This window comes from Tamandua tetradactyla, chromosome 4 (genome assembly GCF_023851605.1).
Source record: "Tamandua tetradactyla isolate mTamTet1 chromosome 4, mTamTet1.pri, whole genome shotgun sequence".
In the NCBI taxonomy this organism is placed as follows: Eukaryota; Metazoa; Chordata; class Mammalia; order Pilosa; family Myrmecophagidae; genus Tamandua; species Tamandua tetradactyla.
Genome location: NC_135330.1, coordinates 58,370,150 through 58,394,923, shown reverse-complemented (window position 1 = coordinate 58,394,923; position 24,774 = coordinate 58,370,150). Strand labels below are relative to the sequence as shown.

The 24,774-nt window shown below is 52.7% G+C and overlaps 1 protein-coding gene across 1 annotated transcript in view; it reads right to left on the bottom strand.

The window, feature by feature from the left end:
- Nucleotides 1-1,660: 1,660 nt before the first annotated feature.
- The window catches only part of PKP1 (plakophilin 1), a 46,655-nt gene continuing 23,541 nt past the window's right edge, over nucleotides 1,661-24,774 (bottom strand). Inside the window, exons 3-14 of the mRNA XM_077157375.1 lie at nucleotides 21,034-21,428; nucleotides 17,586-17,730; nucleotides 16,657-16,864; nucleotides 15,692-15,869; nucleotides 14,178-14,292; nucleotides 12,461-12,616; nucleotides 11,522-11,698; nucleotides 10,025-10,178; nucleotides 9,510-9,696; nucleotides 8,826-8,910; nucleotides 5,778-5,884; nucleotides 1,661-4,566 (exon numbers count right to left, since the gene is read on the bottom strand). Of these exons, the coding sequence (XP_077013490.1) occupies nucleotides 5,810-5,884; nucleotides 8,826-8,910; nucleotides 9,510-9,696; nucleotides 10,025-10,178; nucleotides 11,522-11,698; nucleotides 12,461-12,616; nucleotides 14,178-14,292; nucleotides 15,692-15,869; nucleotides 16,657-16,864; nucleotides 17,586-17,730; nucleotides 21,034-21,428 (1,875 nt within the window). The 3' untranslated portion in view covers nucleotides 1,661-4,566; nucleotides 5,778-5,809. The remainder of the gene's footprint in view (nucleotides 4,567-5,777; nucleotides 5,885-8,825; nucleotides 8,911-9,509; nucleotides 9,697-10,024; nucleotides 10,179-11,521; nucleotides 11,699-12,460; nucleotides 12,617-14,177; nucleotides 14,293-15,691; nucleotides 15,870-16,656; nucleotides 16,865-17,585; nucleotides 17,731-21,033; nucleotides 21,429-24,774) is intronic.

Below are 24,774 nucleotides of genomic sequence, written 5' to 3'. Positions count from 1 at the left end.
TGGGTGACAGAACGCATTGCATTTTAAAAAGTGATGCACAAGAGAAGTTTTACCTCCAGCTTAGCTTAGGCTCCTGTTAAGGGAACTGGGGGCCCTGGGCTGAGTTAGATGCAAAGACCATGGGAGGAGGCAGTGGCTTCCAGGCTCCAGGCAGAGAGCACTGTGGGCGTGAGGGTCCTTGTCACTGCCTAAGAGCACCAGCTGCTCCCAGTGCCCCCCAGTTTGGTCTTGCCATCTACTCCTGGGCTCCATGGCCCCCCACCCTCACCGGCCAGTCCTCCAAGGGGCCAGAAGGGTCTGCCTCCCCCTCGGCCACGGAGGACTGAATTCCGGCATTGTGGCCTTTTGGTACACTCACACACTCAGTGTACACACAGCCCATGTGAAACTATTTTCTTATGATTGGCTATAATTTCCAGCAATCACACTTGGAAATTTGGGGGCAATAAGATAACTAATTGACACATTGTTTCTAAGTGCTTGTAAACACTAGCTCCAACAGTGAAGGTGATGTAATGATGTGATCTGTATTGTGTAAAGGTTCAGAATGGAATATGACACAGCAGTAAACATGGCATGCAAGAGATATGGCCGAATCGCACAAATATTTTGTTGAGCCAAGGAAGCCAGAAACAAGAAAGGCTGTACTATTGATTCCAATGGCATCAAGTTCAAAACCAGGGAAGATCAGTGAGTGGTGTTAGAGGTTAGGGTAGTGGTTACCCCGGGGGAGGCAGGTTGGGACAGGGAAGGGCACGAGGAGGGCTTTGGTGCTGGTTACGTGGTGTGCTCAGTACATGAACGTTCATAGAACTGTGCATTTAAGTTGTGTACTTTTCTGTGAACATGCTACAATTCAATAAAAACTCTTAAAAAATCACACATTAATTTTGAATTTGCAAGTTGGTTGCATCTTTTGGAGCCAATACATGTTCTTCAGGTGTCAAAACATTTTCAGAGGCCCCGGGCTGAGTGTGTTTAATAGACTGGGCCCCAGAGAGGGGCCACCCTCCCCCTTCCCCCCATGGGGTGCCTGGCCTCACTGACCATGACCCCGGGGGGCATGCGCATAGGCTCTATGGAACAGCTGTCCAGGCACCATGCTCCCAGGGGAGGAAAAGCTCACTGCAGGCCCTTCCCTAACATGCCCATCCCCCTAACCCCTGCCCCCCAGGGAGCCCTGGCTCTTCACTGAACCATAACAGACACCGCCACACCATCACTTGAACTCACTGTCTTGTGTCTTACTGAGGTTCTATGCATGTCTTGTCCCTGTGAGCCTCTCAGGCTGGGGCCCCCGGCATCTTGGTCTTCGTAACTGAGGAGCACGTGATCCTGGGCCCGGGCAGAACACACATGCAGCACACACGAGCTCCTCCTCTACCTGCCCGGGACACACATGGGTGGGTGCCCACTGGAGTCGCTTTTCCATTCACAAGTAGTGTGACACTGGGCATATCGGTTTCCCCACAAAGCCCCACTTTCCTTATCTGTAAATTAGGACGTGTCACGAAACACATGGGAGGAGCAAATGCACTAACGCAGTGCCGGCGGGGTCCCAATCCTTGGCTGCGTGATGTCAATAAGGGGAGATCCTGGAAGCACGTGTGGAGCCCCTCAGTTCTCAACAGCACCCCAAATAATCCACTTCTTGAAAAAGTTCAACGAAATGCCAGCAATTTATTGATTTCCTATATTTCCAAAAAAGCAAATACAAAGTGTATCACAGGGAAACTGGGCCTGGCCAGCACAAGTGCTTATACAAACATGAAGCAAGGCAGGGATGGGCTCTCAGGAGGCTCCCAAGATATCTCAGTGACCCCACGGGCCTCTTCCCCTGCCCATTCCATGGTCCCAGGCTCAGTCATCTCACCCATCCCACCCCTCAGCCAGGTTTCGACGAGTAGAGAGCACATTGCTTCCTGAGTCCCTGCGGGCGGGGTGGGGTCTGGGCCGCTGGTCTGGCTCCCACTGGAAAGGATACTTGTGGCCAATGCCTCGATTTGTCTTAAGCACAGGTCAGGAGATCTGGGGGTCAGGTCAGGGACAGGCAGAGACTCAGTGGTCCATGTCCTTCCTCATTTGGCTCCAAATGGGAATGTTTTGCTTTAGGTATCAACCCTGGTAGCGTGAGATCAACATGAGCTTATACATTCTGAAACGTGCCTCAGATACATAGAGCCTGGCCAAACCCTTCCTCCATGTCTCTAGGAAATGCATCCTCAACCCTCTCTTCATTTTACCTCTTCCAAAGTGACAGGCCCAGGCCAGCGGCCCAGGTGACAGGCCCTCAGCTGGCCAGGTTCAGAAGGCCTGAGAGAGGGTATTCAAGTCAGGCCTGGCTTCACTGTCCACCTCAGCTCACTCACATTTGAAGAGCTGCCCCGTTTCCCATGGCAGAGGGTTCATCCAGCTCTCCTGCTGGTTGGGGTGAGAAGGAGCCAAGGTGCAGGAGTAGGGCAGCGCTGAGGGGAGGGTGCCTCCTTGGGGTGTGAAGTAGATTCACTTCTAGTGGCTTTTCTCCCTCTTGCCCTGACTGGCCCGGGAAGTCTTTGAAGACTAGGAGACCCTTAAAGTAGAGGACCCACCAGTCTTCCCTTTCCTCCATGAGAACATAAGCTCCATGAGGCCAGGGGTTCTGTGTGCTTCATTCACGGATGTATCCTAGGACAGCACTGTGCATAGGGGGATGCTCAATAAATATTAGGAAGAAGTGAATTCCTCAGTGTCCTAATGACTGGAAGAAGAGTCATCATGAAAGTTGTGCCCAGGCCAGTCTCGGGGGGACCAGACTCCCCATGGGCCCCTGAGAGAGAGGGATGAGCCAGGAGTGGGCCTTGGATCACAAGCAAGGAAACGAGGAGAGGACTTTACAGAACCCACACCAGGGGCTCCTGGCTAGACGGACTGGGAAGCCTCTTGGGGCACAGTGTCCTCACATATCTGGCCTTGTCCACCCTGCACTCCCTGATCTCAGTTGTCATGTCTCTTAAAAGGCAGATCCTGAATCCAGAAAGAGTTTTTCTGTTCTGATTGTAAGGTTGGGTTGGGGGAACCCCAGAGTGGGGAACGAGACTTGGAAGAAGGAGAAGGCATGAGAAGCAATTTATTTCCTTCTAGAGAAGGATACAGCCAAGGCAGTTAATTCCTATCTAACACCAGCAACGTGAGTGTGGGAGGTGGAGGCAGAAAATGGGGAGCCTGGGGAGCCCTGTGCTACACTTTTTCTTACAGTATATATTAAGGGCTATTTACACAGAAAGGAGGCCCTACTACAACACCGCATCTGAAATGCACGAGAGCACGGGGCTTTGGGGTGGCTGCGCCCCTGACCAGGCCTCTTTTCTCACATCCCCTATAGTGCTCCCGAAGCCAGAGTGGAGAGAGGACTTGCAGGGCTTTTGAGGGAAGGCGTTGGGGCGTGGGCTTGCTGATGCCCTGAAAAGATGTTTCCCTTTCCTGGTCTCCCCAAATTCTGTTCCTCCAAGTCTCCCGGGGCCTGAAATACTCCCTCACTTGAGCCTCAGCAGGCAACCAGGCTTAGCGGGAAGCATCCTCTTGGTTAATTTCCAAATGCCCCTCTGTTCTGCTGGAAGCCAGAGCAGGTCCAAGCCCGGCCCCGGCCAGTCCACCTCTCTGCTGGGAATATGAAGGCCAAACAGCCATTCTCCGAACAGCTCTTTGGCTTTGAGCACCATTTTTGCCTTCTTTTTCCTGCAACGAGTAGACCAGGAGCTCCCTGAAGGCAGGGGCTTTATTGGCTGAAGCTGAAGGGAACATTGCCCAAGAGAACATTGAGACCCATCTCTCCGACTCCCCCAGGGACAGACCTTACAGCCAAACCTCGGTGACTGTCCTGGCTGTCTTCCAGAGCCCCATCCCTTCCCCAACCCCAGTCCTGGTGGCACTGTGGGAAGGGTGGCACTGTCAGACATACCAGATTTTCCCATGAGATACACTCAACCTCAACACCCCTCCAACCTCCCTTCCTGCAAAGTACCCCACTCCCCGGGACGCGGCAGGCAGGAGACTTGCAGGACTCCTCCTTGGGTCTGAGCCTGGTGAGGGCCCCCTGCCCTGGCACAATATATCTTAGGATAGAACTAGGGCAGCTAACGAAAAAGCATGTTGTGCTTGCCTATGAGTACGAGACACGGCAGAGCCCTTTGCACCACCTTATAAGCTGCAACAACACAGCTTACCTAGCTTTTCTCTATTTGTGGTCATGCTTTCAGACATTCATGCACACACTCACACTTACATTATACACACACACACACACACATACACGCACACATCTATATATCATCTTTCAGATAAAGAAGGATTGACATCAGATATAAGCCCCTTTAACTCAAGAAAGGCCCCCCCACAAGCCCCTCCCTGATCCCCATTGCCTGCGACTTCCCCTAAGGAAAAAAAAAATAGAATCTAAAAATATTTCCATCATCCACAGTTTTTAGGTTTGCTCTCAGTTGCATTTGAACTTTTCCAAATACTGCTCAGTGTGGACAGAATAACCCATCTGGCAAGGCCTGAGGTCTTCTCAGCTGGGTCATGTGATTTCTGGAAAAGAAGGCCACAAGTTAGCATTTATAGTGAGATGCCGGCCCACCGATAAGACTGGCCCAGACTGCTGCTCCCCTTCTCTTCCACATCAACACTGAGGTGCACTCCGGCCTGAGACCGGGTTCACAGCCACCCTTGTTATGTTTATAAGTTGTTCCTATCGATTCAGAAGCTTGTCAGCTTTGCCCCCCACCGCCACCCCCTGCTCTCCTGCTCCACCAACAAGTGCCCACACAGAGCTAAGCATATAGACTGCTCATTAAGGATCTGCTAAATTTAGTCTTCTCTTTTTTTTGTCTCATGCTGTCGAAGCTCACCTGCCAGGAGAGGGTGTCTGAAGTTTTATTTACTCCTCATTAGGACCAAAGCTACAACCCCCCTCTCATCAGGCCCTGGGGTTGGGCTGGGAGGTGGGAGGGGGAGTGGCAGACAGCGAGGGAGGCTAAGAACCCCCTGAACTTCATGGTTCAGGGGACCCTGTCCTCATCCCTGGCTGACTGCAGATGCGCCACACCAGGACTGCCTCTGGTGACCTTCTCCAGGTTTGATGTGTCTGGTTTGAATATCTAAGTGTGGTCCTTGGTTTACTTGTATCCATAGCACTCTGGGTGCTTGTTTGTAAAGACATATTCCTAGACCCCACCCCAGTTCTATCAAGTCAGATTGCTGGTTTGGGGGCCAAGAGGGCTCATTTTGGCAAGCATCCCAGGTGACTCTAATGAATGCTCAGCCTTGAAAGCCTTTGTCATAGACACTGGTTTTGAACTTTTGGTCCCTAGAATCGGCAACTGGAAACCTGCAACCTTGTGGCACCTAGCCATGTGCAGAACCTGGAAAGTGGATTATAAAAAGGATAAGAAAGTGGGTTGTAGACGCCCAAACTCAGAATGACATGCTGAATAGCTCCAGGGGGGCCATTCCACCAGAGTGAACAGCACTGCACGATTATATGCAGCAGCCCTGCTCAGACTTCTGGCCCTGTTGACTCTTCCAGGACATTGGACATCACTATGTCCATTGGACAGCCCATGCCCCAAGCAGTCCACAGAGCTGCCCTTCTGCTGGCCACAGCTAGGCTGTCTGTGCAGCCAAAGGGTGCTTCCTGTATCCCGGGGAAGCACAGCCCTGGCGCTTCTCTCTGAGACTGGCTGAGCTCACTGCAGTGGCCCTGGAGGCCGCCCCTGGCCTGGAGGTGGGCTAATGCTTACCTGCAAGTTGAACTTGCTCGGACAACCTCTTCTTAGAATCGGGAGGTGAAGTTCCTGAGGTTGTTGGCCCCGGTGAAGGTCCCCAGCATGTTCCTATCGAAACCTTGCTGCAAGGGGAGAAACAGCAGCCTTTTGAGATGCCTTAGGATGAGGCAGTGTGGGGCTTCCTGCAGGGCCAGACACTGCCCTCCCAGGACATCCTCAGACATGAACCATGGCTCCTGACTGCTCTGCTGAACCCTCCGGACAAGGGTGAAACTGGCCTAGTTCAATGTGCAACCAAACTTAATGCCGTTAGCACCCATTAGTTAGCGAAGCATGTTTGCACTTCTACCAGCATGTTTGAATTTCCAACCTGCCTTCGCAGAGATTTGCATCGAGGCATGATGATTGAGGCTAGGGCTCATTACTCATTAAGCAGGAAAACAACCAAATTAAGATGGGAGAAGTTGCAAGCTGTTCTTCCGTAGATGTCCCTGTCACTTTGTTGTTAACCCTGATAGCTTTTGGGGAGGGAGGATATGCTGAGCATTCCACAGACACAGGAGCAGGGGGCTGTGCTGCCGGTGAGAAGCCTCTGTGTCAGAGGCCCCGAGCTCCTACCACGTGGAGACCACACCTGTTCCTGCTATGCCTCCTGGCACAGGTGCTCAGTAAGTGCCTCTTAGTGAAGGAGGGAAGCATAATGTGGGAGAAGCAAAGGGCCCAGATGCCCTTGGAAAGCGGCCCTGGGTGCCAGTCCCGAGCTCTGACGACTTAGTGCGAGTTCACGCTCCCCGACCTGCGGGAACGGGAGTGCAGGCAACCCGCGGCATCCCAACTGGGAACTGGTTCATAGCCCCAATTGCACGCTTGGGCGTGTATCACATGATGTCAATTTCCCCCTGCAGATTTGCTTGCTCACTCCTGTTGATTGGCTGAATTTTGTGGAAGGAGCCCAGGAATGAGACATCTGGGCCCTAGTTCTAACTTCTGCACTGACTCATTGAATGAAGACGAACTCTTTGGATCTTGATTGTCTTTTCTGAAAATGCACATAGCCACGCTGGCCGGCCTCATCTGTGGTTGTGATAACCCAATTAACGGTGGATGTGAAGGGGCTTTGGGAACAGAAGCACCGACCTAGATCATGTCAAAGCTATTGTGAAGCACAGCTAGAGGGAGGTGTGCAGACTCAATGGGACGCCGGCTCCCAAGTGCACTGCACAGAGGGACTTCACGCTGAGAGCATGTCTTGGGCTGGCTGGGTCTCTGTATTCCATGGTTGAGTTGCACCCTCTGGCTCACCATCAAACAGCTCAAGGGAGCTCTCAACCAATCTTCACCCGCCTCATCCCCACTTGGCCTTCCCTGCAGCTTTCACTTGGTCAAGCCCCCGCCACATCGCAGTGTTGTAGGAAAAGAAAACTTGACTGTCAAATGGAGAACAAGTATCATATTTGCTGCAGCCTTTGGTCCCCAGCCGTATTTGACCACAGCAGCCTCACGGGCCTCCCTACTTCTCTCGCCAGCTGTGTTGGATGTAGGGCTCATCCTCTGTGTGTCCCAGGGTGTTGTTGCCTCATCTCCTCTCCTACCTCCTCGGGCGTCTCCCGACTCTCTAAGACCCATCTCCCCATTCTGTCTCTTCCATCCCCTTCACTGTCCTCTTCTCTGCCCCCTCCCTCTCCTCTCACAATAGAGATGTTCAGATCCCTGAGCATCTATCTTAAAACATCTATCTCTTTTTATCTGCCCCCTGCTCTTTTGGTCCCCTATCTTTCCAGGCCAAATGGAGGTGAGCAGCCTCTCCTCCCAGCCCCCCACTTCCTCCCTTCCACCCACCGCAGTAGCTCCCTCAGGCTCCCCTTGCTTTGCCAGCAGTGCTTTCTAAGGTTGCTGGGGACTTCCAAATCACCAAATCCAGGGCCTTCCCCAGCCTCTATCCTTCTTGCCTTCTCAGTAGCACTCGGAACTACAGCTCATCTCTCCTTGGAAGTTTCTTTGCTGGTAAGTTCCTTCCTGGCCACCTCGCACAGTTTTCCTGGCCCTTCTCTCTCCTCAGCCCCCATAAGAGTACCTTCTCCAGGCTTCTGCCTGTGTCCCTTGAGACTTGTTCATGGGCACGTGCCCCGTAGTTGGTCTTGCTTGTTCTCAAGGCTTTGCCTATCCGAATGATGCCCCAATCTGTAGGCAGCTGGCTTTGCTTCCAAGATCCCATGCCACAGCCCAGCCTGGACTCCCACCCAATTCAACCTCTCCAGACTGGGACTCTTCTCACTCTTCCCACAAAAGCATTCTTGACCCTTCCCCAACTTACGTACGTCTGGTAATGTAACCACAGAGTCTCTAAGCTAAAAGCTCCAGCGTCAGCACTATTCCGTTTTTCCACCTCTTGTCTTTTATTTCCATCTTCACCACTGCCCCCGTCTCAGCCCAAAGGATGAACATAACAGGAATGGGAAAGAGGGTCAGTGTGAAGAGATTCTATAAACCTGACAACGTAAAGGACGTTGTGGGTGATGAGGTGGTGGGCATGGAGGACCCAGAGGAGACAAAGGTCGCCTTCAGACAAGTGCGGCAGCCCACCAGGGATTCTCCATCCACTCTGCCTTGCACGTAAATGGCGTGGCAGTAAATGTTTTTAAATGGTTGCTTTGATCATGAACCCCTCGACTCAAAACCTTCATAGCTTCCCAGTACCAAAGGTGGAAAGTCCCTTGGAATTAAAGGGGTCTTGTCATCTAGCCCAAACCTACTTTTTCAACCACAGCATGTATCATGCCCCCAAGGAAATGTGCGCCTTTTGTCCACAATGCTTTTCATTTTGTTCCTAAATGACCCTGCCCCAGGCCTCTTGCACATTTCCTTGACTTCCTCTCCCTCCATGTGCTGTGCAGCCCTCTGAGATCCCAAGGTGTAGAATTTTGCTGAGAATGTTTATCATATTCACTATTGTGCACCCTGTTTCTCCTGCCAATCTCCCTCTCCCCCCTTGATCCATGTGGCCTCCAGTACAGTGAAGTGTTGGACAGCGAGTTGAAGGGGGTTAATGGCGTGGGCTCTTACCTGTCTAAGGACACCCTGCAGTTCCTTGCTGGACCACATGTCAGACAGCAGGAGGCGGGCAGCTTCTGCAGCCTTGGGTGAGACACTGGACAGGTGGGAGGTTCATTTGTGAGAAGAGATTCCCGGGGGCATGAGAAGGAGCATCTTCTTTCCTCCCAACCCCACCTCTAAGTCTGGGAGACAGAGGTGGCCCCATGGGTGCTTGAGAGAGGAGCCCCATTGAGGTGTGGTAAGTCCTGGTCACTCTAGTTCGTGGGCACAGCCCCATGCCCCTGCCTGCCTAGAAGCACCCCAACTTTCTCCTTGGGGGCCAAGAGCAGGTAGCGCTCTCCTACTCCCATCCCCCAGCCCTTGCCCTGAGAAGAGAGAGCCCCATGGAGCAGAACAATGTTCCCACTCACTTGGTCTGCTGTTTCATGTCTCCTGTGGCCCTCTGAGGACCAGGGCCCCTCTGTGCTGCCCTGAAGCCTGGAGGATAGACCCTTGGCTCTGCAACATGCTCGGCTTCTAGAACTTCCCTTCCATTACAGTCTACCTATTTCCATATGGGTCCCTGAACTAGGTCTTGTTTCCTACTCTACATCTGTGTCTTCTCAGAGAGCTATCCAGCTGCCTGCTTTGCGGGGGCAGTGAGGGTATGGGGTGGGAGAAGGCGAGGGAGGAGGCCCATGCCCGCATGCCCACCTGCTACGGCACAGGTTGATGACGTTGTTGAGCATGCTGCTGGAGAAGTGCTGCTTGGCTATCTGTGGCTGGGAGGCCATCAGGTTCCTCACGGTGTAGCAGGCCGAGGACAAGATGTCTTCAGAGTTGCTGGTGTTGCCTGTGTGGCTGGTCAGGAGCCTGATCACTTCTGGGAACACCTGGTTCCCTGGGAGAAAAAAGAGTGGGGACCACGGGGTCAGGATGACTGAGGCAAAGAGGGGACAAGGGGTTCCCTTTGGGGCCATGGCCCTGGACGGCCCTCACTCAGGCCAGCTCCAGCTCAGCTTTGGGGACAGATAGGACCTGTGCAAACCTGTTCCCCATCCTTCATAGGTGACCCACCCCTTTCTGCCTCCAGGCCCCTCCTGGAGTGCTCAGCCCAGGGGATGTCAGAGAGCTAGACATTCCAGCAAGGTCTGGAAAGTGGGGGAAGAGGGAGGCAGGAGCGGGGAGGAGAGACGGGTGGTCTCGATGTCCATGGAGGTGGTTCTTACCCATCACTCTGTGCAGCACAGGGTGGCGGGACATGTTGCTGAGGAGGGAGGCTCCAGAGCGCACCACATCTGAGTTGCCAGATTGCAAGAGGCGGGCAATTTGTGGCAAGCCCTTTTCCTTCAGCCCGATGAGTTGGCTCATGCCACTGGACATCTAAGAAAGAAGGATCAAGTGAGGACCTGGCCTGTGGCTTCCCCGGGCACCATGGCGTGCAGAAGAGGTGCACCGGAACCCAAATAAAGGAACCTCAGAATTTTCTCCATCTCGTCTTGGAGGCGCTGACAGAGAGACAAAAATATGCTCGCACATGGACAACTGCAGAGCAAACCACTCAGACTAAAATGCTGCTCCTGCTTTCCGGACCCTCCTCCCTGCTCCCTGGATCAGCATGGAGCCCAGACAGGTAGTGAGGGGGAAGTCTCAGGACCTGTAATTTTCTCACTTGCAGGTGACCCAGGGTCAATTTTCAGACTAACGGAAGTGCCAGGTGCCACTCTCACTCTGTCTCTGCTCTGCCTCTTTCACATCTCCCAGCGGTAACTGCTTACACAAAACCATACGGTTGAGGGTGCCTGTTAATTAAAGGAGATCTATGCATCTTCTTCCATATCCTCTTACCTCCGTATACATTTATCAAGTACCTGCCCTGCCCAAGAGCTGGCTTGGGGAGAAGCGTGGACCACAGAGATGGATATAAGAGGGTCCGGCCCGCATGGAGAGACCATCCAGGACCCACTGGAGGTAGGTCAGCTCCTGTGGGCCTTTAGGCAACAAAGCCACCCCGGGCCTAACATGGTCCAGGCTGGCTCGGCATTCTCTAAGACCCCAGCTCATGCCCTCACAGTCGGGAAGGTTCTTCTTTACCCTTGTCTTGCTGCCACCCAATATCCTCTTACCCTAAGTAAAGATGAAGCACAGCTGCTGCTCTAAACTCTTCTTGGATTGCAAACAGGCCTCCTGTGGCTGCATCCCATTCCATCATGCCTTCCAGACTCCAAGCTATATTTGCCCTCTAAGTGTATACTGATTCTGAATCACCTTCCCAGGGCCATGCCTTGTTTCCTACTCTACATCTGTATGTAGGTATTTCTACCTCTGCTAGTTCAACGAATAGGAGACTCCCTGTAGCACAAATGCATTCCCTATTTCTGCCTCCAACCCCAGGCAAACAGCCCAGGAGAGCCAGCATGGAGTCAAGAAGCACGAAGCAAAGGGGATTCTGTGGGTGCAGACAGAATCCACCAGGAGGGGTCCTCCCGCTGTCCACCGCTGTGAGCTCCCAGAGGGCAGGGGCATTTCTGCCCCAGCGTCATTCCCCCAGGCTAGCCCAGACCCTTGCACTGACCAGGCCTTCTGAACATGTTCAGAGCAAAAAAGCTCTGAAACCCATACGTGCTTTATACAACTCAGACACGGGAGAAATAGGGAGCAGAGCCTGGCCGACGAGTCGGAGAAACGGGGAGACCTGCTGGAGGGGAGGGGAGGCCCGTCCTCACCAGCCCCTTGCTGGCCGTCAGGTTCTGCAGGGCGCCGGCACAGGCCTCCAGGGTAGCGTCCTTCTTGCTCTTGGCCATGAGGCTCAGGTAGGTGCGGATGGCATCGGAGTGGTGCAGCCAGCTGCTGCCCTTGGGATTAGCCTCTTCCTCAGGAAGGGGGCAGTCATAGTTGTTATTCTGGGGACAAACAGGAGGTCAGATGGGAGCCTGGAGAGGGGTCCGACCCGAGCACCCTGCCCACCCCCAATCTCAGGGTCGTGGTTCTGGGTGGAGAACGGCAGCCCCGCTGTGGCCCTGTCCTCTTGCTTTCTGGTGGCTCCCGGGAGTGAGGAAAAGGCCATGGTCCTCAAATCTGTCTCCAAGGTAGGCAGAGAGCACTGGGAGGTGGTGCCTGGGGCAGCTTCTGACCAAGCCTTCCAGCTTGGTGTCACCCCATGATGCTTCCTCCCTGCCCAGACTCGGACCCTGAGCTTGATCCTCCCTCGGCCAGCAGGGGTGGCCCAGGGCCTGACGTGGACTGCAATGCCCCAGCCTGCTCCACCCCAGGGAAGGAGGCCGGACCCTTTCTCTACAGCATCCTTATGCTTCTGACAATAAGCAGGAGAGCCAAGGTGGAAAGGATTAGGGTTCTGGCTAAACCTGAATCCTCAAAGGGAAAGGGAGACAACAAGGAAAGGCTTTACCAATCATACAGCAAGAGAGCGTGAGGCCTGCAGACAGAGGGCTGGTGCTTTTGACCTTTACGGAAGTCTAGGCTCCTACAGTCCCAAGAATACGGATCCCCTCTGTAGACAGCACAGGGATGCCCTTGATGACCCCAAGGCCATGCTTTGGGTTGGCTTGTCCCCTGAGGCTGGTTTCAGGCTCCAGGAAGGCAGAGGGGAGAGGGTAGATGAAGGGGCAGGGCCTGGGGGGTGCGGCCCAGGCTGCCACACTCACCATCATCTTGTCGCTCTTGTTGCTGAAGCAGCCGGTGGAGGACTTCTCCATGTAGGCATTGCGGGCGTTGTACTCCAGCTGGCGGTAGCGGGTGGGCACCTCCGCGTCCAGGCGGTAGGAGAGGTTGTGCAGGATACACATGCAGTTCTCCACGGACTGGGGGCCGAGCAGAAGCCAGCACCTGAGCCTCCGCCCAGCTCCTGATGGGCTCGCAGGTTCGCTGCTTAGACTAACCAATACGAGCCCCAGGCACCCACCACACACACCCTTTGGTCTGAAAAGGTCTCCTGGTGACACCTCCCCATCCCGGCTCTATCATTTCCTGGCTGGGTAAACTGGAGGGATTTGCTTCACCTTGCTGGGTCTCAGTTTCCTCATCTGTAAAACGGAACTAAAGTCGCCTACCTCGTTGGGGTATAGGGAAGACGATATATGGAGATATCTACCAGGGGGCCTGGCACATAGTAGGACTCAAGAGACAGTGGCTACTGCCCTGACACTATAGCCGAAGCACTTGGGGTGAAGCACTTGCCTTCCTTCTTGGCTCAGACTCCTTCAGAAAGTCTCATTGTTTTCTAGGTTCAAAAGCCTCATCCTCATTCTCACTGCCCCCATCATTCTTTCTTTTCATGACTTCTAGTATCAAATACCCAATAGCTAAGGTTTCAAACCACCCAAAGTCTACACAGAGAGATCCGGGGCCCAGTAACTCACAAGAGCAGCTGGGCCCAGATCTCTGCCAACTTCCTCTGGGGAACCTCCCAGGCTGGGCCCTGGGGCGGTACATATATCCTCCTAAGGGGGCTTGGCCTGCTGGGATTGAGGGAATCTGACTTTCAGGGCCCGGGGTTTCATGTCACAGGGGCCGTTCCACCTGGAGGAACCGGGACCACGCTGGCGGCCGTGAGACAAGGCTCTTTCCCAGGGCCCTGTTGGTGCCTCCAGTGCAGGAAGCGGAGATAAAATGCCTCCGCTGGGCTCGGGACCCAGGAGCCCACAACGGGCCTCACTACCTTCCTACTGCCTAACAGCCCCACTGCTGCTCACCGTCCTGCCTCAGTGGAAATAGCTCAGCTCTCAGTTTATCTCCACACCATGACTCTCCTTTCCACCTGTCTGTGCCACTGCATCCCAAAGTCCAGAGTGGGCAGGAGGACGGCTCTGCCCATGCTGCTGAGAGCAGCAGTGGGACGCAGCACCCGCGTGCTGCCCTCGGGCCTGGGGCTGGGCCCACTGAGAGTTTGCTCTGTTCAGGCAGGCCTCTGTGCTTTGCTTATTAACTAAAAGAATCCATACCACAGCCCGTGAGGTAGTTACTATGATCATCTCCATATGAATTATGGGGAAACTGAAGAACAGAGAGGTTGAGTAAGTATTGGCATTGGCTCAGCCACTGAGTAGGGGAGAGGGGATTTGCCCTGCAGGCTGTCTCCAAGCTGGCACCGCTGCGTCTGCCCCAGGCACCCATGAGAAGGGTCAGGGTGCTCTGCATCCAGACATCCCCTCTGTTCTGTCCCAGCCTGGTGCTCAGTCCTGTTACTGGGCCATACCTTAGAGGTCCCCAGAAAGAGCAGAAAGAGTTTGGGAGAGAGAAGTGTCAGGACTTGGAGTCCAAGGAGCTGCCTTCACCAAGGCGGGTGATGCCCAGGGCCCTCGGGCTCTGGACAGAGGAGGGCTGGAGGTGGGATGGGGTGCTACCGGGTGGCTGCCCTCTCACCTTGTCATCACAGCGGTTGGCTGCCACACAGTTCTGGATGTAGGCCATGAGGGAATCAATGAGACCCGAGTAGTGTCGCATGGTCTGGCGGCCAGCATCGGCCGAGCTTAGGTTCCTGAGAGAGAGGCAGGGAGAGGGGAAAGGAAGAGAGAACAGGGAGGTGGGAGAGGAGAGTGTGGTGGGGGCACGTAGAGACGAGATCAGGAGGGGCAGGAACAAGCAGGCAGGATGGGGTGGAGATTAGAGGTTGTGGAGGAAGGAAGAGAGGAAAGAGAAGAAAGGAATGGAGAAGAAAAAGGAAATGAGGAAGAAGGAAAGGAAGAAAATGGTTTAGTTCAATTCTGCCCAGCCCAAGCAGAGGCTGAGCTGGGGTCCTGTCTGAGCCTCGTTCTCCTCTACTCTTCTTTCTGCCTGCTCAGTTCCTTGGTCTGTAACTTTTATGACTGTCAAGGTTTCCACTGCAGCTGGCAGTCCTAGGCATCTGGCCGCTAGTGGGCACTTGTGGGCAGTGGCTGGACGTTCCCGTCTCCCCTCTCTTCAGTCTCCCTCTGTGGGGCAGGAGGAAACTCTGTGGGGTGCCGGGGCCAGGTACACTAGATGACGTGGGGCTTGGCTGGGGACCAGGTGCACCCTCCGCGTCGAAGCTGTGTGTCTCCCCAGCGGTAGGCTCAGGCCCAAGCAATCTGGACCCGTGTGCCCGGGGCAGGTGAGGTGTGGCTGCCCTTCTTCCCGGCGGCCCTGCAGTCTCATAAAGGCCCTAATTACACAGGCTTTTCATCTCCCAGCTCCCTGAAGGCTCCCACTGGAAGGTGGTGAGGAGGTTTTGGGGAGGAGTTAAAGTCGAGACAGAAACACATGCCATCTGTACCCCTACTCTGCAGGATTTGGGTAAACAAATCTCTGTGACAGCAAGGGGTGATGTTAAAGCAGAGCTTGCTCCACCCTTAGTATCAGCAACCCCCCCCCAAACCATCTACCTCCCAGCTTGTAAACCTCTGCTCCTAGAATGAGCACACCCAGATTCCCTCCTTCAACAGCCCCACAGGGACGGGCCACACCCTGGTATGGAACTCATGAAACTTTGGGTAAGGAAGGGCCATCTTCGAGCCGATGAATATGGCAAATGGTTTCAACACCACAACTGGGAAGTGACTCATCAGCAGCCAATCAGTAGCCTTTTGTCTAAAAGAACACTCCTCAAGAGTGCACAAGAGGCATTTTGGGGGTACTGGAGGAGGGGGTGCTGGTTGAACTAGTTTGAACATTCTGATCCAGATCTTTTCACTCTTAGATACCTAACTGATGTCTTCTGTGTTTTCCCCCAAGGACCCAGGGTCCTAAGGCTTACCCAGGCTCAGGGAGGGGCGGGATGCCTGGGAGCCTCCATGTCTTGCAGCCTGCCCAGGAGGGTCTGTTGTAGCTTCTGTGATAAGCTCTCTGGCCCCGCTAAATGTTGGAAGATACAGGGCTATCTGGGTGAAAGAGCTAAGACCCCATCTGCCGTCTTCGCTCACCTCAAACAGCCTGTGGCATTAAAGAAGACCTCAGGGTCCACCACTTCCCGGGACATGTTGCTGTTGCCATCACACCAGCCGGAGAAGGGGATGATGACACGGTCGGCCAGGACAGGCAGGGCATCGGTAATGAGCTCCTGCTTCAGCTCGTCGCAGGAAGACAAGTTCCAGAGCAGCCCTGGGGGTGCGGATAGTCAATTTGATGCACGCCAGGCTCAAGAAGGCCCCAGGAACCCCAGTTCCACACTGGGCTAGCAAAGGAGCCCTACTGAAACATCTCCCTCCAGGCACATCGGGTTTATCAAACCTGTCATCCGATTGTTTCATGAGCCCATTTCTCAACATCTCAACCACACTGTCAGGCTCTTTTGAGAGCAGAGGGCATCTTATCGTTCTCTATTTGGATCAAAAGCATGCTCATGGAAGGTGTTCAAAAGGCATTTGCTTGATCAATGGTTTTTGTTAGCACTCAGAATCTTCTAATATTTTCTACTTTCTATCTGAAAGTTATTCCATTGTTACTCTGTACATGGTCTCATCACCCCTGTCCAATTTGAGGCCTTGATGGTGACAGAATCTTCTATCTCTTGTGTGTCCCACTGAAGCACTTAGCATATTTTCTTGGACACAAGGTAGGTGCTTAAGACATGTCAACTCCTACCCACATGTGACATTCTACTTTTCCCCATCATCTGCAAATCCCAGTGCCTACTAAATATGGATCCTGCCTGGACATCATTTCCATCCTCTTGCCTTCCATTCTCAAAAAGACCTTGACCTCTTAGGGTTAGGTACACCACTCAGAGTCACGACCTGGGCACCACTCACCTGGCCAAAGCCAGTGACACATGGCTCTCAAGACAATAACCTGAGTCCTAATCAGCCCACTGTGCCTGGCCCGCTGTGAGGGGTCAGCGGTCATGCACATCTCCCCACCGTGGCTCTCTGTGGCTGGGAGTCCTTACCGGTCAGTTGTTTCTGGATCTCGGTGCTGCCGGTTCTCCTTAGGAGGTTGACGGCCTCGCGGATCCCGTTCTGCCGGCGGGTCTCCAGCTTGTTGGTGGTGCTTCTGAACACCAGGTTGCGCAGGGCCCCAGCCGCAGCCTGCTGGACATTCTGGTTGGGGCTGCGGAGGAGGTCCACCAGCTTGCAGATGCCCCCCAGCTGATACACCTGCGGGAAAAGGGTCGCCACGTGGCCTGGTCAAGGGAAGCAAGGCTGAACTAATAATTCTCAGAGTGGATTTTTTTTTTTTTTTTAAAACAAAACAAAAAAACTACTTTCGGTTTGGAAATATCCAAGTCACCCAAGCCAGTAAGTAGTGTGTGGTAATGATAACGGGCTCAGATCAAGATCTAAAAGACTTTGGTTTAGATCCCAGCACCCCAACAGCTGGCCTGTAGTACCCTCAGCAAACCACTTTCATTCCCTGAGCCCCATTTTCCCCCTCTGGAGGATGGTGGTAATTATCAGATGAGAAAATGGATGTATACATACATTTAAAAAATTCTAAAGCAGAACACAGACATAAGGGAGACCCTTTCAATGAAGCCCTTTCTCTCTTGGTTTGATGCAAACTACTCTTGGATTCTCTAGGAAACTCTGGGCCTGATTGCAGAGTTCTGTATATGCCCTCCCTTCCAGTTAAGCTTAGGAGGCACAAACAAACCATGTTTTCCACCGCAGATGCCTGATGAGAGAGGGGATCATGAGAAGGTGCATGTGATTGTGTGTGAGAGAGAGCGGAGTGGGGAGAAAGAGAGGGCACTGCTAAGCATACTCCTTCTTTCAGCAGGGTGAGAAGGAGCAAATTGCACATGCTCCCACCCATCTCTAAAGGCAGACCCAGATTTCGGTCTGGGCCTACCAGGGAGGAAGGCGTACAGCCAGTTACCTGCTGCTTGGCAGACTCATCCTGGAAGCAGGTGTGCTGAATGTAATAGGCACCAATGGCCTGATACTTCTCATCCTGGGAGCTCAGGTATTGCACTGCCTTGGGAATGGTCAGTCCACTGCACTCGATGTCTTCACTGCAGATCCTGGGAGGAATGGGGTAGCGGGGTTGGGTTATATAGGGTGGGCTGGGATCCCTGGTACGGGGGCTCAGAATTTCCCTTTGTACACTCAAGTTTCATAGCCTCACCTGCCCTGCAGAGAGGCAGAACATGGATGCACCAGGCCCACTTGGAGGCTATCCCTGCAGAACAGCTCCTCCAGAGGAGGGAAAAGGTTGACCCTCTGGGTCACTGGATATCCCCAAATTGAGAACATTGACTGTGATGAGACCCTGGTTAATACTCAAGCATGGAAGTTACCTTTGCACTGAGAAAAAACTCTGCCCTGTTCCTTGAGGGGAAGCTCCCCACCCACCCTGCCATCTCTTACATTTGTGCCTGCCATTGGGAAAATGGAAGAGAATAGCTGGGAGCCTATCTATTTGTGCACCAACCCATCCACCCATCTATCCCTTGTCTAGCTGACTCCTCTTATGCAAAAATCCTTACACCCATTCCTTTCAGCTGCCACCACCTTCCTACTTACCAAGATCACTCCCATGGGGGCAGTAGCAACAGTCCTCTAACTGGTTCTCTTTGTCAAGCTTCCTAATTCAACATTCTCCATCTTTTGGCATATTAGCCATCCTAAAACTGCTCACTGTGTTTTCCCTAGCTCACAAATTGTCAGTGGAGTCTCCATATTGCATGTTCAAATTCAAACTGCTTCAACTGATATTCAAGGGCATGTGTTAGACTGAACTATATGACATGGCTATAGGCAACCTTTTCTGAATCACAAAGCCAGAAATTTTATGTTTAACCTAATACTCTGGCTTCCCTGTGCTTTGCACAGTCCCCAGCTCCCCAAAAAGGATCTGCCCCTGAACATCTGCTTTCTTCACAGTGTGCCGATCAGAGTGGTTCTGAGCCCGTGTCTAGAATGCCCTGCCTTCTCACTTGCCTTGTGATCCTAATCATCCCACAGGCCCCATGGAAATCCTGCTTCTTCTATGATGACTTCCAAGGGAGACAGACCTCTCTTCTAGGGATCCCTGGTCTTCTAAGGTATTTATCCATAGGCAACTTTTTCACATGTCTGTGTTTTGCTCCCCAACAGAGAATAAGGGTTTTCTGAGGGCAGGGGGCAGACCTTTCTGTGGCCCCATCTCATTCTATATCTTCCCAACATTTATAGAGATAGCTCTCTCCTCATTTTATTAGCTTAATGTCTTACCTACCATGGTAGGTGCTCAATAAGTATTTGTGGTTTTAGCTTTTGCAACCCAAATCCATTTCTGGAAAAATCACCCAAGTGGCAGGGCAATCTAGTTTTGGGCCAGTAGCGTCCTTGCCCTGAACTGAGAGAATGTCACCTTAAATCCACCAGTCTAATGTCACCTCTAAATGGCCTGTAGCCCATCCCATCTCACCTGGATCTTGTCTTTTTTCCAGGGCTTCTGATTTGGGGCAATGTGCCAGGGCTGGATACTAGTCTGATCAGTCTCCAAGAGATTCTTAGTCCTTCTCCCAATTTCTTAGCCCTTCTCCCAATCATCCTGAATATACCTTATAGCTTTCAAGTAGTTGAAAGATATCGGGCTTTATAATGGGGTTCTGCTTATTTTCAGAACACCATGATACGAGTAGGGAAGGGCACAGGAGCAGTGTCAACTGTGTGGTCTCAGCATGCTACTCAACATCTCTGTGCTCATTTTCTTCCTGAGGAACACTACAGCCTACCTTGAAGGAGTTGGGAGGATGAGAGATAAAGAATACAAAGCTTCTAAGACTCCATGAAAAGTGGTTAATGTAGTTCTTGCAGCCCCAGGACAGCTATGGCCTGTCTTGCTCAGGTTGAAGCCCTTGCACTTATTACAGAGCCTGATAAATAGTAGATGCTCAATAAATATTTGCTAAACAATTGAGTAGTAAGGATCATGAGGTGTTGGTAAAGGAGAGTTGAATACAGAATTACCGTATGACCTGATAATCCCATTTATAATCATATACCCAAAAGAACTGAAAGCAAGGGCTCAACAATTATCTGTTCACCAATGTTCACAGTGGCATTATTCACAATAAGCAAAAGGTGGAAGCAACCCAAGTGTCCATCAACAGATGAATGGATAAACAAAATGTGGTATATACACACAATGGGATATTATTTAGCTCTAAGAAGGAATGGCATTCTGATACATGCCACAACATGGATGAATCTGGAAAATATCATGTTGATTGAAATAAGCCTAGACATGAAAGGACAAATACTGTATGATTCCACATATAAGAAATAACTAGAATATGCCCATGCACAGAGTCAGAAAGTAGATTACAGGTTCCCAGGGGCAAGGGTGAAGATGGGGAATGGGGAGTTCACGCTTAATTGGGGCAGAGTTTCTGTTTGAGGTCATGGAAAAGTTTTGGTGATGGGTGCTGGTGGTGGTAGCACAGCACTGTGAAAGGAATTAATACCATTGAATTGTGTACTTTAAAGTAATTACAATTGGAAGTTTTGTTGTATATATATTACCGTAACAAAAAAAAAGAAAGAAAGAAAGTAAAAAAAGTTCAAAGTTTCATGGGACTCTGAGCCTTGGGGTGGGGGGGCAGACCAATGTCCCTCCATGGCACGTGGCCCCAAGCCACCTGCACCCACCATACACCCTTTTTCGTCTCCTTCATCCCCCTGGGTGATGGTCCGTCACCATCTACAGGATTTGTGCGGCTCCTTAGCACCAGGTCATGCCTCTCAGCTTTTAGGTCTAATTGCTCTACGTGTCTTTTAGAATCACCTGCCATATACCATGGAGCGTGGCCCCCTTTCCCAGCATCTAACCTGGGCGCAGTCCTTTGCCTGTTGAGAATACGGATTGAGAGCTGCACCACTGGAGGTTTTGTGAATTGCCATCACCTGGAGGGCTTGTGAAAATTCACTCTGCTGGGCCCCTCTCCCAGTGTTTCTGAGTCGGCAGGTTTGCATGGGGCCCCAGAATTCATGTTTCTAACAAATCTGCTGGTCTGGGACTATTTTGAGAACCTCTGGCCTAGGTAACCTTGGCTAATTAGCGTCACTGTTCACAGTCTATGATCCTTTCAAGTCTTCATATTCAACCCATATGTTTTGATGTTTGGGTTCTGTCTCCCCTTCATACTGCAAATTCCCTGAGGTCAGTGACTCTCCAAGGACAGGGACTACTGACTCCCTGAGGATAGAGGCTGGTCCTCCCCATCATCTCAGGAGCAACCCTGGCACAGTGCACTAGGCAAAAGGCTTACCTCCCACCTGGCCCCCAGCCCACCCTGGCCTCCCACCCCAGCCTCCCACCCCAGCTCAGCAGCACTCACTTGGAGCTGGCCCTAGAGTGGCCGAAGGACAGGTCCTTGTTGCAGGATATGGGGGGGACATAGACGGGGTCCTGCTTGGAGGTGCAGGAGGGTGGGTGCACAGGGCACTTCTTGCCAGTCTTCTGGCCACTGCAGGTGCTGTAGAAGCTGTAGCGGCTCTGGGTGGTCTTGTGGCTCTTGCCACCCAGCGTGCCCTTGCGCAGGGTACCCCGTGGGTCGCAGTAGAGGTCAGGCTCGCTGCGGCTGGCCTTGATCTTCTGCATGAAGCAGATGTCGCTGCCCGCGCCGGTGGTGGCACAGCTGCCCCGGGGGTACTGCCGGCCCCAGGTCTCCATCTGGCTGTAGGAGCTGAAGCGCCTGTTGTCGGGCTCTCTCTTGAGAGTCCCATTGTAGATCTGGGCAGGGAAGGGAAGAAAGGCTCAGTCAAGGTTCCAAACCAGGGAAATGCAGCCGGCCATGGGGTATCCCACCCCATCCCTCTGCCCGCTGTCATCCTCCTTCCAGACGCTCCACTGGAAATGCGGGTAGAACTTTAGCCATCATCTGAGATATTATTTGTCCAACTGCACGCTGTGACCCATTATGGATTATGAGATCAACTTAGTGGATTGTTAAACATAGAACAGAATAAAACGTACAGGCATAAAAAATATTAGATTGCAATGCAAGCAGTAAAGACAAGTGCTGTTTCATGAAACAGTGTAAAACAAATTTCTTTACTGTGGATTGTAGTCAAAAAAAGTTTGGCAGCCAGGGATCTGGTCCCACACCCGCACAGTCCTGGGGGGCAGCCGAGGTCTAGAGGAGAGAGCGGCTTCCACCAGACACTTGATGAGGGAGGGACAAACTGCGACTTGAGCCCCTGGCTCCGAACCCCTGCCTCGTGCCATGTCCAGACACCAGCAGCTTCTGACGCAGCCTTTCTGGTCACTTGCACTAACTTCAGGGAAGTTCCCTCCATTCTGGGAAATGGTAACAGGCCCCCTAGGAGAAAACCCTCAAAGGCCAAAGAGGGAAAATTAACCCTGATCCCTGGGCCTCCATTACAAAGACACATCTGGACAAAGGGAGATGGGCCTGGGGGTGGGAGGTGGGGGGCGGGGGCTGCAGGGTGGGCACAGCCAGGCCTCCTTGGCTTTGTTGTCAGGCTTGCAATGGGGAGAAGCTGGACAGAGGATCAATTCAACTGCACAACACACGGACATTGGGGCACCCCCATTGGCTCCCTGGATCCCCACCTGGGGAGGCAGCCTCCCTGGGAAGAGCCTGCAGAGCCAGAGAGCTGGGAGAAATCAGCTTTGGAAGTCAAGGTCTGAGGAAGACTTTCCCAGGCACTCGCAGACCAGTGGGCCTGGCCAACTTTGACTCATTCTCAGACCAGAGCATCAAGATGGTGCCGGGTGAAAACCCTACACAGCTGCTGACTGGGTGTTCACCTCTCCGGGGATGAGGCAGGGCCAAGTCTAGCAATGCAGGGCCTGCGCGCCCTGCCCCGTGAGTGTGTGCAGGGGACGTGGTTAGGCAACTGGTTAATTTCCCCCCACACCAGATTTACCCATACAAGGCAGCAGGACACCCACCAAGGGTCGAGCTCCCAGAAAGATCAGCTGTCAGGCTACCTGTCAGAAGTGTCATTCAAAACTCAGAAGCCACAATCTGTCACCCTTGCCAGTGGCACCCAGTGCCGTTTCACCCACACACCCAGCGGGGCACTCACTAGGGCAGGCGCAGTTTTCTTCTCCAGACAGGGCCGAACCAGCCTACCCCAAAGGGTACTGGCAAGTGGGTGTTGGAGGAACTATAAGTGGCCGATAACAAGGCAGAAGGAAGAAGAGTGGGGCAGTTTTCTGAGCATTTGGACAAGGAATGCTACCTTGCAGATTACATGCAAAAAATGCAATTAGGCCTCTGATGCTTTAGGCCAGCGGCCCGCGCCCTTCTTGTCTCCATTCCCCTTGCCGGGGAAGGAAGGAGGCAGGTGGCACTTGGGAGGAAAAGCCAAGCACTCCTAACGGCAGGCTAAGCCTTAAATGGAAATCCAACAAGGAGCTCTTTTGTTCTCAGTAAATGACAATCCTGGACGTCATCTCCAACCCCTGATGAGAAGTCAAAGCTCCTCCTGGCCCTAACCCAGCGAAAATGTGATCATGCTGATTAAGGCTGACTTTGGGCTTCGGTTTTCTGTGCTGAGAAAAGGAGCAGCAGCAGTCTTGCCAAGTCTCAGCCAGGGTGAGCTGCCCAAAGGGAATGGGGCGCTGGCTGTAGCCCGCAGGGGAGAGGGTGTGGTGGGAAGGTAGAGGTGCCCCAGTGGGCTTGCATTTCCCAGCCTCCTACCCACTCTCCCCGTCAGCCACACCTCAGTGTCGTCATCCATTCCTGGAAACCCCACCCTCCATCAAGGGTGCTGGTGGGATGTGGTGTCTACACACTGTGGCCGAGGACAGCTGTGGATGACTCTCTCTTGTTTTGCATGGCCTTTTGCTGTCATTTTTGTCAAGTGGGAGAAAAGCTTCCTCTTAGCCGGGCCCCATCCTCTCCCGGTTCCGCCAGGTGGCCTGGATTTCTCTCCAAGGTTCAGAAAGGGCAGGATACAACCCTCCCCGAGCAGACATCTGTGACTGGCTGGACCCCCCTAACCTTTCTCTTTCTTCTAGAAAGCTGAAATTCACGTGCATTTCTCAAATTCACTGAACTGGGTCTTCCGCGGCAGAGGAAGCTGCAGTGGTTAAGAACACAGATTCTGGAGCCAGCCAATGGGGCTGAATCCTGGATACGTCAGTCACCAGATATGTGGCCTTGAGCAAGTTACTTAACTTCTCTGCGCCTCAGTTTATTTATCTGTAAAGCTGTCATTATCATAGTACTCACTGTATAGGGTACTACAGTGAGAATTCAGTGATAGAATGTGTGTAAAGCACTTGGGGACAGTATGTGACATAAGTGTTTGTTCAGTAGGTGCACCACATTCCCCTGACTCTCAAACAGGTTTTACATCACCCCAGCCACACCTAGGAAGCTGCCAGGTTGGCATTTGAGGGGGATGAACTCAGGAAGCCAGGACAGCCCAGGGAAGGGGCACACACTGCATTCAGAACTCTGTGCTGGTCTCACCCCCACAGCCACGAAAACAGGTCTAAATATGTTTCAGAATCATGGAGGAGGAGTACGGTCTGCCCAGATGGGGCATCCAAAACGGAACCAAGCTTTATGATGGAATGGCAGGGTGTTTGTTTACGTGCATGTTGGGCAGGACATTTCTTCGTTGTGCAGGATGCCTCAAGCATTGCGAGATGTTTAGCGCCCCTGACCCCAAGATCTTAAATATCAGTAAAGCCTCATAGTCATTGCAGTGAGCAAAAATGGCCCCATGCATTTCCAAACACTCCAGGTCCCAGGAGCTGCAGCCAAAATGAAATGCAGGCAAGGGCTGCACGCAAAAGCACACGGTGCCTGCCAGGGCTGGGTCTTGCAAGCACATCATCACACTCACATAGCGCTGCTGGCAGCGTTCTCCTCTTCCAATACAAAGGACAGTGAGACACACACACACACACACACACACACACACACACACACGGTTATCTCATGCACATTTGGGAAACTCCAGCCTCAGGTGGGATGGTCGTGGATAAGAACAGAAATCCAACATCCTGGGAGCAGAGCTGACCCCTAAATTAGAGAGTAAGCTGGGCTGGACCCCAGGAGAAAGCCTGGGGTGCATTCAGAGAGATACGGTTCTCC